General features: G+C 31.8%; 2 protein-coding genes across 4 annotated transcripts; both read right to left on the bottom strand.

Annotated features, from left to right (window-relative positions):
- Window positions 1-1100: 1100 nt before the first annotated feature.
- Window positions 1101-5023, bottom strand: LOC128179163 (uncharacterized). Of its 2 annotated transcripts, none has more exons than XM_052846611.1 (4): window positions 4972-5023; window positions 2808-3021; window positions 1620-1763; window positions 1101-1431 (listed from the first exon to the last, which is right to left on the bottom strand). In XM_052846611.1, exons 2-4 carry the CDS (start codon window positions 2998-3000, stop codon window positions 1268-1270), a joined length of 501 nt encoding a protein of 166 aa, XP_052702571.1. In that variant the 5' UTR covers window positions 3001-3021; window positions 4972-5023; the 3' UTR covers window positions 1101-1267. The 2 variants fall into 2 exon arrangements, with proteins under 2 accessions (XP_052702571.1, XP_052702572.1); XM_052846612.1 differs by having other exon boundaries at window positions 4956-4978.
- Window positions 5024-10050: 5027 nt separating this feature from the next.
- On the bottom strand, window positions 10051-14710 carry LOC128179046 (uncharacterized). Of its 2 annotated transcripts, XM_052846541.1 has the most exons (6): window positions 13708-14710; window positions 12806-12898; window positions 12515-12649; window positions 12200-12266; window positions 11958-12070; window positions 10051-11737 (listed from the first exon to the last, which is right to left on the bottom strand). In XM_052846541.1, exons 5-6 carry the CDS (start codon window positions 12048-12050, stop codon window positions 10880-10882), a joined length of 951 nt encoding a protein of 316 aa, XP_052702501.1. In that variant the 5' UTR covers window positions 12051-12070; window positions 12200-12266; window positions 12515-12649; window positions 12806-12898; window positions 13708-14710; the 3' UTR covers window positions 10051-10879. The 2 variants fall into 2 exon arrangements, with proteins under 2 accessions (XP_052702501.1, XP_052702493.1); XM_052846533.1 differs by lacking the exon at window positions 13708-14710 and having other exon boundaries at window positions 11958-12266; window positions 12806-13382.
- Window positions 14711-15403: the final 693 nt, after the last annotated feature.

Below are 15403 nucleotides of genomic sequence, written 5' to 3'. Positions count from 1 at the left end.
AATACATGCATTAGAAAATGTTCTTGCAACCGATTACGTCCACACAGGTGAGATCACTACAGTACAGTACTGCCGACTGTAAATATTGCCTGACTTCACTGCGTCAGACATATTTACGGTTTAAAAGTTTCATGCGGAGAAACAGTTTTTGCATATAATTTTACATTATATACACACAGTCATTTCGTTATAATTGCAGTACAACATGCAAATGCCGAAATATTGTTAACGCCATAGCTGTTACATGGTCGAATTCCCATAATAAGGGATGGTTTACACCTAATGATATATGATAAGAATATTTTTACAAATTAGACATAATATTACACAGGTCTAAGATCACAGGAGAAAGATCATCGCCAGAAAAATGCATCAGGCAGGCTTTATTAATGTTTGTCAATGTACCAATTTGTTTATCTGCTATGAAATCTCAAAAGATTTTATGATTTGCACGATATGAATACATGTACAATCAAAGAACTGACGGGAGTTGATTTTATCGATTATCAACGATATGTGATTTTGCATGGCAAGTATTATCAGTAATCGAATCATTCTGAGAAATTTTATGGAGCCAGGCAAAATTGAACTCTTGTCTTGTTCAACCAAACGCTCAGCTGTCTCCGTTTATCTCCGACAAGCAAGAGAGACTGTTTTGTCGGATATTAACGGAGACAGCCAAGCATCTGGTTGAACGAGATTATATTAAACCCTAGCGTAGGAATACATACGACTTTAAAAAATATCTAAACTGTTTGTACAATTTAAAATCTTATTATTTTCATGGTATTAATAAATACGTTTTCTTGAAAAGCAATGCTTCAGAATACATAGCATCGAATTTATCTATTATTTTCAAGGACTAAGTGTTGTCAGCGGTATTGATTTGTGCTTAGGTCCAAACACTGTTTCACTTTCGCTTTGCCCGAGTAAGTGCATAGGAGAGTTGATTAAAATTAACTCCCAAAAATCACAATGTACCAAAGACGAATCTTCTTTAAAATTAATAACGAGAACAATTGAAGAGTGCGATTTGAAATTAGTGTGCATTTTGATCTTTGTCATTGTTATCAAACCATTGAAAAAAGTTACTAGAAAATACCTGAATAAGCGTTAATAAGAAGAATTTATTGAACATGTAAATTTCACATCAGTTTATTAATAAAAACAGGTTTATTACTGAACAGTAACGGATAATATTTGATTTGTTTCATAAACAATTTCGAAAAGAATTGAATCATTTTTTACGGTTTTAACAAATAAAATTTCATTCTTTTATCATTCCCAGTAACAGAATTGCTCCTCCTGCGAATGCCATTATCATCGCAAGGATGCTGAAGGCAAACGCGAAATGAAAAGTGAATGTTAAATTAGACAGCAGGTCGTTCAAATCCGCGGCGTAGACTGTTATTGCTATGAAAATTAAGAAACCTACAAAAAATAGGGAAATGGATATTAGACAGTAATATCTTGGTTTACTATCACAACTATTTCAACTCTGTTTTTTTTGGCTGATAGAATGGCTGGTTAAATCTGATTTGTATACAGGTATAATATTTCTTTGTTTAGAATTTCAATTAACTATACTTCCGATGTTTGAAATTTCAATCCATTCTTACCGCCGGCAAATGATGTTCCTATACCGGCAAACAGGACTGGTTTCTTGTCTTTCATGACAAACAGTTTAAGAACGGTCATGACAACAGCAACAATCAACAAAAGAAGCCCCAGAATGCTAAATGCTCGCACAAGTTCAAACCAACCTGTAATAAAAAGTAGTTCTGATTATATTTCTTGGAGTTGAAAAATTTCAACATCAACATTGAAACAAACTTGTAAACTTGTTTATATGGTTTAAACGAAACATATTATTTCAAAGTATATCTGAGGCTACAAGGACATTTTATTTTTTTGTGAGCCCTTTGGCTAGTTTATATATAATGATGATTTTTTTATTTATCATATGTGACTGAATTGATTCATTTTCAGTTATATTGTATGCGCTCTAAATGCAATATGTCTTGAACTATGATTTTATTATGAAGCTTATGTACTTCAATTCATTTATGGTGATTTTTGTTTTGAATTAAAAGTCCTTGTTTGTTTGGTTATGGTAAGCACGAGTCTTTTAGCATTATGTGTACCCATCTGACAACAATGATAAGCTATTAACAAGCAATAAAACTATATCTTTACTCATACATGTATGATCTCCGTCGTATATTAATATTTTCGTTTTAAGTTCCTTGCCGTATATCGCCAAATAATGTGCTTCAAAATTACCGATATTTATTTCATAATCGATTTCCACCTATCTCGGCTTTCCCTGGATCTAATGTAAATAAACTGGCTGTTAAATATACCTAGTCATGATACATGTAGCGGTCACTTGATCATTCATCATTATCAGCGTAGGCGATTTCATTTAAAACACTTTAAATTGTTTCTCAAAGGAACGACGCTTTACATAATTTCTCATATCAAATAAGATACTTTTTTAGATACATGTCCGATATTTAATTCAATTTATTAATTAGAATTCAATTTCAAAAACGTTCAAAATTACACCTGACAAATGCCATGACATGGGTATTTTATACAAATAACTAAATTACTGCAGTCAAAATTGCCATCAAGCAAAACTTAACGTTTTTATAATTTACATAGATAATGTTTGGATGACCTGCTTTTATCAATTGAAAAGAAATTTCAAGCGACTGGGTAAACAATAGCTTTGAAGTACTATTTCTATATTATTAATATTTACAGATTAAGAAACACAATCTTGACATGTATCATATTAATACCTTCAGTATACGCTACGTCGGAGCATGATGTTGTTCCCAGGACTTCCGTACATTGCGTCCACAAACCGGAATACACCTTGGAAGTACCGAATTCAATGTAAGCCCAATATGGTGGCGCTACGCCAATAATTTGGAAGACCAATGCACATATATTTAGGACTAGTGCAATCATAAACAACTTAGAGGAATCCATGTCTTTTGTTGCAGTTCAAATCTATTTAAGACAATAAAAAGATTTTGGTTTTTTAAAGAGACCTAACGGTATATACATTAAAAAATGTTATACTATGAATTTATTTATCATATCTCATGCACATTGTACTAAAATGGTGGACTCGATTTATTGCGCTTTAATACCTATAAAGTATTTCGAATATATATATATCTATCGATTACGTTATAGCGATCGGCGAAAGTAGCAACACCTTCTTTAAGAATGTGAACAAATGTTTATAATGTAGCTGTTCCTTTTTATAGATTTTTAAGTAGTTTAGTAGTAGCTTTAGATTTTGTTTTCTTTGTTTTGTACTCATGCAATTTATTTTTTGGTCCTGAAGAAGGGACTGGTTGTCCTGAAAATTTGACAATTTCTATTGTTCGTGTCGTTAGCCATTTTTAGTGCATTATATATATATTTGTTTTGCCTCGGACTAGAATGTCTCGACGTCATTGGATGAATCGCGTCACAAGATTGCCTTATAAATTTCTTTACACGGCAGGCGTCAAAATTTATACGGCAACATGGCGGACGTAACGTTATTTGAGCTTTTTTTTAACACAAACGTTCAACCATACCTATAATTTTTAAGCCCCAAAATATTTAGAGTGACTCCCCCTTTGCCCGTGACGTAATAAAACGATCCTATATACAATGGCAAACAGGTTTACACAGATGACTGACGAGAAAGGTACAAAATTAGATAATAAGCTTTTGAATTTAATTGGTATATATTATCTTTTGTTGTTTACATATAAAATTTGGGGTCCTCGACAAAACAAAACACTTATTAGGTTTGTTACTTACTGCTCCACCTCGCCTTCTATGGACTTTACAGACCCCACAAATTTCTGTAAACAGTCAGGAACAAACCTAATAAGTAATAATATATATATATATATATATATATATATATATATATATATATATATATATATATATATATATATATATATATATATATATATATATAAAAGAAAATGCACATTTCCAAAGTTTCTATTCACTCGCGCTTTTTGGATATTAGCATCCGTCTTCAGGTGAACATTCATATTCATAAGATGTTATGTATCTTAATATATCTGATGTTTGTTAACCTGAATACAGATGTTAAAATCCAGAAAGCGCGAGTGAATAGAAACTTTGGAAAATAATGTGCATTTTCTTTTCTTCTTTTATTTTCGATACTGTGTGGTATCACCTCTCACTCTTCTTGGATTATATATACTAGACTTTGACCCGTGGGTGTATGGGTTGACATTGCATATCGGACATTTACGAAATAGATACATCGACACACTGTATTATTTACATTTACATAACAAAGCTATAAGCCTACACTAATGCTATTAGTTTCATTACACTTTCCTTAGTTTGAATAATATAACCGTGTCTCGGGAAAGGCAATCACCAAAGTTAGAATGTCTCACTTATACGCGTAATGTAGCAGAAAATTGCAGAATCGCTCCGGAACGATTTTGGAAAAAAAATTAATGAAGTTGCCTTGAAAACAGTCAAAGTCATTAAAATAAACCTTTTTGAGACTGTAAATACCTTCATCTAAAAGTTTTAATCCAGATAATGGAAAAATTCAACACTTTTTTATTACGTGCACGTATTCTTCTTAAATAAACAAAAATCCTTTCACAAGTTTGTTGACTATATATTCATAAGCTACTTTTAGATTATATTTCTTTCTATTTGTAAGTTAATAACAGTGTATTAGATTCTAATTTTATAACGTTTTTATATATTTTATTTAGCAATCTATGTTTAAAGAAATCCACACATTAACTTTATTTGTCAATTGAATAAAGGAGAGTCATTTCAATTTCAAATCGGTTACATGACTTTAAAACACATGCTATCTTGAGGATAAAACCCTGATTGTAAAAATAATCGACTAAAATCACAAAAATAATATTGCATACATATTGTTAAATTTACCTTCCTCCAAGTCCGTTATCACAATAACGTATGTTTATTGTCAAGACAGGTGATCATCGGAATACATTGTATAAATTGCTATCGTTATAGAAACCTTCAAAATATTTGAAGAATACTCAGTATATTTAACTAAATATTTAGTCTAATAACTTTTGAAATGCCTTTTTTTAGCACTACGAATAGAATACTAGGTTTAAACTGATTTAAATACAAAAACAAATATTTTATTGGCACAAACACAATTGCAAAGACCCAATTAATGTACAGGAACATAATTGTATGTTTACAATAACTGCATGTGTGTGTGTGTGTATATATATATATATATATATATATATATATATATATATATATATATATATATATATATATATATAAAATCCACAGTGGTCGGCGAGTTTAGATATTAAGTAAAAAAGAAAACACGAAAAACGTTCAGTATAGCTTAAGCGCTTTCATTTTAAAATCTTCAGAAGCATATAGCTTATAGTTATATATAACATTTCCTTAGAATAATTGACTTTTGTGCTCAAAGCAATCATTAATGAAATTCACAGTAATTTTTAAAATAGTATGTATATCACCTATCTATTTAAACATAAATGTAAAACGTATCTTTTTTTTGTCCAAGTTATTGGCAATATTTATTTTAATTATATTGTAAAAATTACTAAAATAGTTTTTCCTAAGTTAAGAATAGGCCTTACATTTAAAAGGAAAATGATTTTCATCTTCAATTGCACCAGTTTTACAAGCATTACAATATCTTTCATTCCTAAATGTGGCATTATATCTACCACTTTCTATTGCACGTTTATGGGCACTTAATCGTATTCTACTAATAGAGGATCTCTATAAATTATCTAGAGTGCTTATTAAAAGACAGAAATAGTACGAAATGCACAAATTATTAGTCAGATGAGATTTAATTTTTCCCCATTACAGACTGATTGCAAAGTCTGACAGCATAACTTATGCTCCGTTTAAAGACCAATATTCTAAGTACATGTACATCAATCAAATGACCCCAATTGCATTTACACTGTGATGTATTACATTATAAAAAGTTAAAGGTTTATATTTCAGTTTACTGAAAGACTTCCATTTATGGCTTCTAATGTATGTATCAAATAAATAACAAGCGCTAAACGTGAAATGATTCAAAGTGCCGCGATTTCCATTTTCTTGATAGATTGACCGATAAACTGATTCAACTGTGTTCATAAATAATATTATCATCAAAAAGCACAATTTCTTTGAAACTCCACAATACAACGTATATGTAATCAATAACCGTTTGGTTTCGTCCCCTGAATGCTTGGATTTATTCAACCCGCATGTTATGGATTGACTGTAAACAAAACAGACATTTAGAAATATTAGTGAACAAAATGTACACAGGTGTATCTTTTATTTGCCAAATTATTAAACCTTGATATATAGCGATGTCTAAGTCGTATTACAATCACAGCTGCCTGGACATCGGGGGCGAATTTTGATGTGAGGCGAAATAATGCGGTATCTCTTAATGTAGTTGGTTTTGTTAAAAAAATCATCATTTTTTTTCTCATTAAAATATGACTTAGTTGATAAGGAAAACTACTGCAAATATTTTATTATGCACATACTTAGCATAACCATCGTTTGAAAGCGTTCACAAAATTATATAGAAAATCGGAAAAGCAGTAAAAATATCCATATTTACCATTCTACACTAAAGAGAGATACTAAAAACAGGAACACTAAATTTGACTTTTTTTAACTGAATTCGTATTTAAGTTCCTTTAACATATATTTGTAAGTAAAATTCGCTTCATCCTATTAACTATTTATGCGGGGCCCTTTGAGAGGGTAACCATCTCAATGTTGTCTAGTTTGGCCTATGATAATAACACATTTTCATTACAGTGTATAGAGAACTATGCAGAACTATTAGTGATGACATCACCCTAGTAAGCACTAAGGACCCTTCTTAGGTATTTTAAATATCTCTGTAAAACCAATGGCGTAGCTGCCGTTAGGCACTTAAGGCACGTGCCTACACATGATTTCAAAACCAAAAATTAAAAGTGTTAAAATGTAACATTTAAATTAATTTAAAAAATATATATACCACACAGCAAATATCTGTCTTTTCTCTATTTCAAGACTGATTGTTTGGCGTCACAAATATGTGATGTCATATAGGTATTGCGTAGCATCAATCGCTTAGTGAATGCACATGTGAGTGACGTCAATAATGCTAGTTATTGCGTAATCAGTCAATGAAAAACAATAACGGGCAATGACCCAAAAGTAAGAACCTTGGATGAAATGTTTAAATTCATGAGGCAAAGCGCAGATACTCACGGTAATTCTAGCAATGAAAAAAACATCAGAAGAGTTGTGTTACAGAATTTTATGCTCCGTGTATATATTTTGTTTATATTTTTATATATCACTTACCCTGTATATTTTGTGTATATTTTATTCATATCAACTGCTATTTTGATAATGTTATGTTCTTAATTTGTAGATAAATTATTTTGTATATACGTTTTTAAAACAGAAAAAAAGAAAAAAAAAGGAATATTCAAATGTCACAATAATGATTTTACTTAATAATTAGTTAATATTATTTTTATGTCGAAATCTTTAATTACTTATTTCTTTAATTTTCAAATTAACGTCAATTGTTAAATAAGCCTCACAGGACCGCTTAGTATTTTAATTACATAATTCAACCTGTTTTGACATCTTACCTTGCACCTGTGAGCGTCTTAATTACATAATTTGAACAGTGGTTATTAACACTAATTATAATGATTGTTACCTGTTCGTTTCATTTTTATCCACGCCCATAAGTAATTAAATATCCAATTATATTTTATATTTCGGGATTAACTTTATGGGCGTGACTTTGTAATTATCGTCGAAATAAAACCAAAAGCCAAACGCAAATTGTCACCTTTGACATTTGCGATCTAAATTAATAAACTTTATATTTTGGCCTTATTTCAATATTTTGTTTTTTTTTCGAAGGTAAATATATTTTCATTTTATGTTATTTTTAACTGTCAATTTTAAGAACTGTTTATAGTGTGAGTTTAACTTTTGACATTTGCGATCTAAATTAATAAACTTTATATTTTGGCCTTATTTCAATATTTGGTTTTATTTCGAAGTCCCCGAAGATCCTTTATTCCCCGGTACCTCAGCAAAGCGAGTACACAGGAAAAACCCTGGTAACAGTTGCCTGCTAAAAATTCTGATGAACAGGACAATATATCTACTTCAACAAGCTCTTGTTCTGAGACTTGCAATATTCTGCCTAATCCTTCTTATCCTGATATTGCCAAATAACTACAACAATGGATGATTCAGTGCAACAAGTGGTTTTGAGTAAAAATTGGGGCGATGCAAATTTGTTTACATTTCCCAGGAGATAAGTCAAATTAAACAAACTTCAGTCTTGTTCATAGAAAATAACCCCCCCCCTTTTTTTTTAAATTTAAAAACAAAATAAGTACTGTAGAATGATCTTCTTGGAATTGTTTAGTTGAAATAAGGAAGTTTTATAGCTATTCGTTTTTAATAAATAAACTACGGATAAAGGCTATAATAAACAGAAATTTTCAATAACCCAGTGAATGGCTCATGAATGCAATAAACTAAGAATTTTTAAAATTCATCACTCATTCCGCCATTCCTCATAATTGCAATAAGGTTATTATCCATACGTCACAAAACAACGTCTGACGTAATTCACGCGTTATTACGTATTTTCCGTGCCCGATCAAATCGAGACCTAACGCTAAAAGGTGTACATGTGTTTCAAACCAAAAAAATCAAGCTGGCCTAAAACTTAATTCAAAACAAATATATATAAAATCCTGAAAATGCAATCAATTAGCCTATTACTCAGCGAAATGAAAAATTGACTGGGTTGTGTCGTTTGAGTACTCGTTTTGAAAATATACTGTAGACCGCTTACTTTTGTCCTGCATAAACATCAATTCAATACAAGGTTGAACTTAATCCGATTCTTTGAACATTAATCCATGAAAGTCCAGAAACATTCAAAATGAAATCCTGACAGAGATCTATATTCCAATGCATAAGGGAGATAAATACACAAGGGGAAATGATTTGACTTATTTCATCTTTATCCTATGTTTGCTTAGCAACGAGCATAGATATATTTTCCACACAAAAAATGTTTTTAGAATTAAAATCATGTGCTGAAGAAAAGTTATTTCATTTTAAGAACAGTCTTCAAAACCAGTAGAAAAAAAAGGTTGAATAGAAATTTTGTCTTAAAGGCATATCAGGTAGTTAGTATTATCCACGCGTGTGACTGCAATTTCTAAATACCGATCTCGATCCATAATAGTTACCGATATCCAAAGATACAAATCTTGCTATTTGAATAATGAAGATTTATCAACAGTTTGTTTAATTCATGTTTTCTATTTAACAATTATCTTAACATATTTTTTAGAGTCTTGAAATAATAAACCTATGCACAATTTAATTTTTACGGATCTTTTTTCAAAATATATATTTTAATGATTTTTACCCAAAATACGCCCATTGTGATCCTGAAAACGCCGGTCCCTTGGGTAATTTTATTTCAAATTGATTAAAGGCTTAAAAGGGGCATGGTCACGATTTCGGTCAATTTTTTTTCTCTGTTTTTATTATTTACAATTGCAATGCTTTGGGAATGTATTTCTAATGATCAAATGAAATTTGGGTGCCAGTCGATGAGTTTTAGGCAAGATACAGGGCTCACAATTCCTCGTCATGTAATGGTATGATTAAGTGTTTGATGATACATTTTGTACAGTATCACCAATCCTTCTTTTCTTGAAAATGTTTTGTCTCTTTACATTTGATAACTACAAGTATGAACAATGTTGTTTTTTTTTTTAGAAACAGCAGACGGGTATTTGCACCTAAAAGAAGACAGTGATTATTACCATCAAATTCAAGGGCAGCTGTACATCACCAAGAAGAAATGTTGCGATTTAATAGTATGGACACCGACAGATCTGGCTATCATTCGCATGGTAAAGAACATAAATTGGTCAGCGAACATAGAGAAACTCATCGATTTTTATTTTGAAAAGTTCATACCAGAGGTCAACAAGAAATAAATTGTACAGTTTGATACCCATCTGCTGACTGTTTCTGGTGAACGTACTAGTAAGAGTCGTGGTCAGCTTTAACATTTGTATCATGAACAAAATATTTCATCATATTACTGAAATTACATGTTGTTTCTCTAATAATATTCTTTAAACAAGTATGCCAAACATTAAACTGATTTAATTAAACTTATAATACATGTACTTGTTATTTTTTGTACTTATTTGTTTCTTTAAAAACACAACCGAGTTAGTATGAGACATATGTATGAAGTACTGTATACAGGGTTATTTTTGCCCCTAGTTATATTGACCTTTGATACTTGCAAAAGGTTTCGCCAAGTTTTGAATTTGCCCAAAAGCAGTTTTGTCATAAGTGTTAATAGTTTTATTTTTATTCATTCAGTTTTAAATTCGCCTACGGACAATATGGGCATAAATAAAACGGGGGCAATTATTTCTCTGTATACAGTATTTTCAAGAAAAATAAATGAAATCGCAGGCACAGATCTTTTTTATATTTAAATATTATAGATTAAAGAAAAATCTAGGCACATTTGTTTAAACAATGTGTCAGTTAAAGTGCATAGTGATATACATCTCTTATCAAAACTGTTTACATAGCTAGCAAATATCATAACCATGACTGCTACACCTTTACAAAATGAAAAATATACTGCTGACATAAAATAAGTATTAAATAATTTTTTCATAGAGATCATCATGGAAAAACCTAATTAATGTTTTTCTTTCAATATGAAAACAACTTACAAAAAGTTCTAAGCAATCTCTTTGAGCAAAGGTGCTTGAAGGTTTACCAAACATGCACACAGCTGCATTATCTTTGTAGACAGTGGACGGTAGTTAGCTGGTATGTGGTTCAAAATTTGGTAGTTCTTGAATCGTTCATTCACTCTCTCAACATGAATTCGGTTTCTAGCAATCTTATAACAAAGTTCGGCTTCTTTACTTGTAAACCGAGTCTTGTTTATCAAAAATGGAGGAATATTGAGTTGCACACCTGATGGCATTTGGTCATGGATATTAAAGCCTTTGTCAGCTAGGATAAGATCTCCTGGTACAAGGTTTTCCAAAAAATGTGAATGTTTAACAATGTTGGCATCAGACACAGATCCGGGATACAACGGTGAAACATATACACATGAACCGTTGGGTGCTACAGCTGTAAGCGCTTTCACAGTATGCCGACTTTTATAATTGCTATATGATGCACTTTGTCGATTAAAGTCCGAAGGAACGTCCTGTGTTATTTCTGTACAGTCAATTGATGCTCTAGCAGAACCGAAATCTTCAAACGATTTTGGCATGGAGCCCTTACATTTTAACTGACTGGGCATGCCTACTCTAACCATAATGCCCTTATAAAAAATCTCATGCAAAGCACAAATAATAGTGTTAACTATGTTAGGGATTGTAGCTCTACTCGTGGAAAACCTGTCTGCTAGGTCAAGATCCCGTAGATTGAGTCGCAGTTTCATCAAGGTTATGAGAACTTGATCTTCCAAACTCATATTTGTGACATTCCATCCTGAATAATAATTCAGCGGTTCAAATCTCTGCAAAGTGGCAACAATGATCTTGAAAATGTCATATGTAAAGGATGTGTACAACAGCATCTACAAAGATGAAATAATATATTAATTTAATTAACAGTAAACATATATATACACCTTTGATTCCCTAAATTCAATTTCAACCTGTTACACTTTTAATATCATGATAATCAGATATCATTTTTGAAATGTAAATTTAAAAAAATCACATTATAACAAGCTGGAAAATATTTTTTTAATTCATGAACATGTAAAAGATTATTACATTTCATGTATTTCTTACCTTTTCTTGGTTATTTTTCATGGCATCAACAGACATTACAGGCCTTGAGTTCTTCAGTCTCTCAATATCAATTTCTAATGTCCTTATCTCCATTTCCAGTTCTTTTATCTTAGCTATCAAAACAAATAAAAGAGTGAAATAAAGAAATATTCGGATTGTACAAGGATTATCAAATTATCACCAACAAGTTGTGTTATAAACATGTATAACATGACATTAGTAAATTAACAGCAAATACAAACCCTACATGTACCGATTGTACATGTACTCTCCACTGTAGGCACATTTTCAATTTCTGCAAACTTCTTCCTGTAATTTTGTCGTTATTTCTCAGTTTAAATTTGTCCCGTAACAAAATAATGTGACGGTTTCATTTTGTGGTTTTAAATTAATAGTCATTCATTTTGATCAAAGACCCCTATAAACATGATATTAAATAAAATAATATATACCCAGTAATATGTTATATTTCTCTGAATTTCATTCATATATAATTTATTTAAAACAGTATCTATTGCAAACATAATAATTCAGCAGAAAGAAAGAAATATATTCACCTTTTTCGAATGTCAGCAACGTGTGGAAATTTTGGTTTAGAATAAACAAATATGCTGGGGCCTTTGTCCTTGCAGCCTTCTTCGAAATGACAGCTACATATGCGGTCCCCTTCGTTCCAATCTCTGTCAGCACGTCTAAATTGACACAAATGAAATTTTAAACGAAATATGTGCACTCTCGAAGCATCAGGATGGTTTCAGGTCGTTACTTTCAGTGTCAGTTCGAATTTTCTTGAAATTTAATATAATGAAATTTTCAATGTTTTTCAAAAGCAAGCCCCTAAAACGTACCTGCAGAGCTCTATCCACTTTTTTCTTAATTTTACATTGGTTGGAAAACGAAAGAGATGGCACTGTGTGTCGTTCTTACTATGTCGATCACTCCTGTGGTTGCACCCAAAACCAAAACAAAACACCATGGTTCTCGGAAGTGCTCTCTTGGAAAGGAGGCGCGCGAGACTTACACAGCCTATTCTTAGTCATGTAAACAAGGCTTCTTTTTCAGGCTGATTTGTCTATCTTTTTATTCATTTTTAGCATAAATAAACAGTTCCTTATGATTAACACATTCATTTGGGGTTTAAAACTGGAATTTTCACTTCAACATTCAAAATATAAACAAAAGCTTTGTTTACATCGCAAAGAATTGTAAGCTCTGCAACTCGCTTATATCTCAACAAATGACACTCAAAAAATGCCTTACTGAAGCATTGTAAACAATAAAATCGAAAAAATAATTTTTGACCAAAATCGTGACCATGCCCCTTTAAGGTTTAGATAATATCAAAATGTTAGAGAATTCTGTACGTAAATAAAATTATAAGAGCTTGAATTCTCTTTGAAAATTTATTTCATTTTATCTCATTTGTATACAGATTTATCTATTTTTGATAAATAATCAAGTGTAACATAAAATTTTTGTTTTGAAATAATAATTCCTTTTTTTTACATAGGATATCAGTCAAAAAATGATTTTGTGAAATTCAAATTTCAGGCTTAGGCTTATATATATATTTTTTTTTTAATTATTTTCCGCAATCGGTTCTATTTTTAGCAACGACCCTAGCTTTTATAATATCGAGGGACCACGCAACAGGGTAAATTTGATAAGAACATATCCTCAGATATATATTTGAAAAATACGAAAAAATTCTGTACGCATTTTATTTATCTAGTGGGGTATGGACCATTACCTTAAGTAGGATTTTTATACCCCCCGCAAACAAAGTTTGGGGGGGTATATAGGAATCACCTTGTCCGTCCGTCCGTCCGTCCGTCTGTCTGTCTGTCTGTCTGTCTGTCTGTCTGTCTGTCTGTCTGTCTGTCTGTCTGTCTGTCTGTCCGTCTGTCTGTGCAATCGTGTCCGGTCCATATCTTTCTTATGGAGAAACATTGGAAGTTCTTACTTCACACAAAGATTGCTTATGACCTAAGGGTGTGTCATGACCTTGACCCAAGGTCATTCAGGCAAGGTCAAGGTCACTGGCAGAAAAAGTGCAAAATTCGTGCCCAGTCCATATCTTTCTTATGAGGAAACATAAGTGGTTCTTACTTCATACAATAATTGCTTATGACATAAGGGTGTGTCATGACCTTGACCCAAGGTCATTTGGGCAAGGTCAAGGTCCCTGGCAGAAAAAGTGCAAAATTCGTGTCCGGTCCATATCTTTCTTATGGGGAAACATTGGAAGTTCTTACTTCACACAAAGATTACTTATGACCTAAGGGTGTGTCATGACCTTGACCCAAGGTCATTCGGGCAAGGTCAAGGTCCCTGGCAGAAAAAATGCAAAAATCGTGTCCGGTCTATATCTTTCTTATGGGGAAACATTGGAAGTTCTTACTTCACACAAAGATTACTTATGACCTAAGGGTGTGTCATGACCTTGACCCAAGGTCATTTGGGCAAGGTCAAGGTCACTGGCAAAAAAAAGCAAAATTCGTGTCCGGTCTATATCTTTCTTATGGGGAAACATTGGAAGTTCTTACTTCACACAAAGATTACTTATGACCTAAGGGTGTGTCATGACCTTGACCCAAGGTCAATTGAGAAAGTTCAAGGTTATTGTTTCAAAAAAGCTAAATTCTGTCTGTGTCATGTCTTGTATTAATGGAAATATTAGAAGCTAAAAATTAACAGTTTTCAAAAATAAAGCAGTTGTTATTTATAGAAAATGGACAGTGAAATAGATTCATCCAATATTTAAGGCGTCGAGCTAATGCTCGGCAGCCTTCTAGCGATCGTCTGGATTGGCAATCGTCCAAAAATTCACGCGCTGCACCGCCTTTTAAATGCGCATAAGAAATAAGTTCCTAAAAGTATTAAACGTATTACAAAATTTTTTATTCCATTTATTCAACTAAATTGTGTACAAAAAAACCAACTTTGCCTCCCTGGTGATTGACAACTCATTGCATAAGAATAAATTTGCTTAATCAAGAAATGGCGGATGAATACAATCAGGCCTAAGTGTAAAGATTCACTAGATATTATTTTAGTTTATCGCTTACATTTTTTATGGATACCTGATAGATACACCTCCTTAATAAGCAACGTAACACCGATCTGAGGAATAGAAGAGGTCATTTATTGATATAAATAAATGACAAATATAAAACAATCCAAATGCATAGAATAACTACTGCAAAATAAACAAATTAAGTCATGGCACAATTTATAAACAATTATGCAAAAATCAGAGATCCTGTGTTACGTAAAAAGAACAATTATATACAACTTTTTTGACTAGCAAATTACATACAATATCAAGGTATATATAAGTAACACAAAATTGTGTAAAAAGATGGGGCACATTTGCCTATACAACACAAAATTGTGGAAAAAGATGGGGCACATTTGCCCCAAAAAATATCAAAACATATAGAAAA

The sequence above is a fragment of the Crassostrea angulata genome, chromosome 1 (assembly GCF_025612915.1).
Source record: "Crassostrea angulata isolate pt1a10 chromosome 1, ASM2561291v2, whole genome shotgun sequence".
In the NCBI taxonomy this organism is placed as follows: domain Eukaryota; kingdom Metazoa; phylum Mollusca; class Bivalvia; order Ostreida; family Ostreidae; genus Magallana; species Magallana angulata.
Note: the sequence above shows the minus strand (reverse complement) of the source record. Positions and strands in the feature narration are given on the sequence as shown.

Bases quoted from the DNA above. Each gene is read 5' to 3' on its own strand.
- LOC128179163 (XM_052846611.1), bottom strand. From the start codon at position 3,000: ATGGATTCCTCTAAGTTGTTTATGATTGCACTAGTCCTAAATATATGT. The intron at 1,764-2,807 runs GTATTAATATGA...TTTTTATTACAG, and splicing joins CGACGTAGCGTATACTGAAG to GTTGGTTTGAACTTGTGCGA. The intron at 1,432-1,619 runs GTAAGAATGGAT...TATTTTTTGTAG, and splicing joins AGGAACATCATTTGCCGGCG to GTTTCTTAATTTTCATAGCA.
- LOC128179046 (XM_052846541.1), bottom strand. From the start codon at position 12,050: ATGGAGATAAGGACATTAGAAATTGATATTGAGAGACTGAAGAACTCA. The intron at 11,738-11,957 runs GTAAGAAATACA...TCATCTTTGTAG, and splicing joins TGAAAAATAACCAAGAAAAG to ATGCTGTTGTACACATCCTT.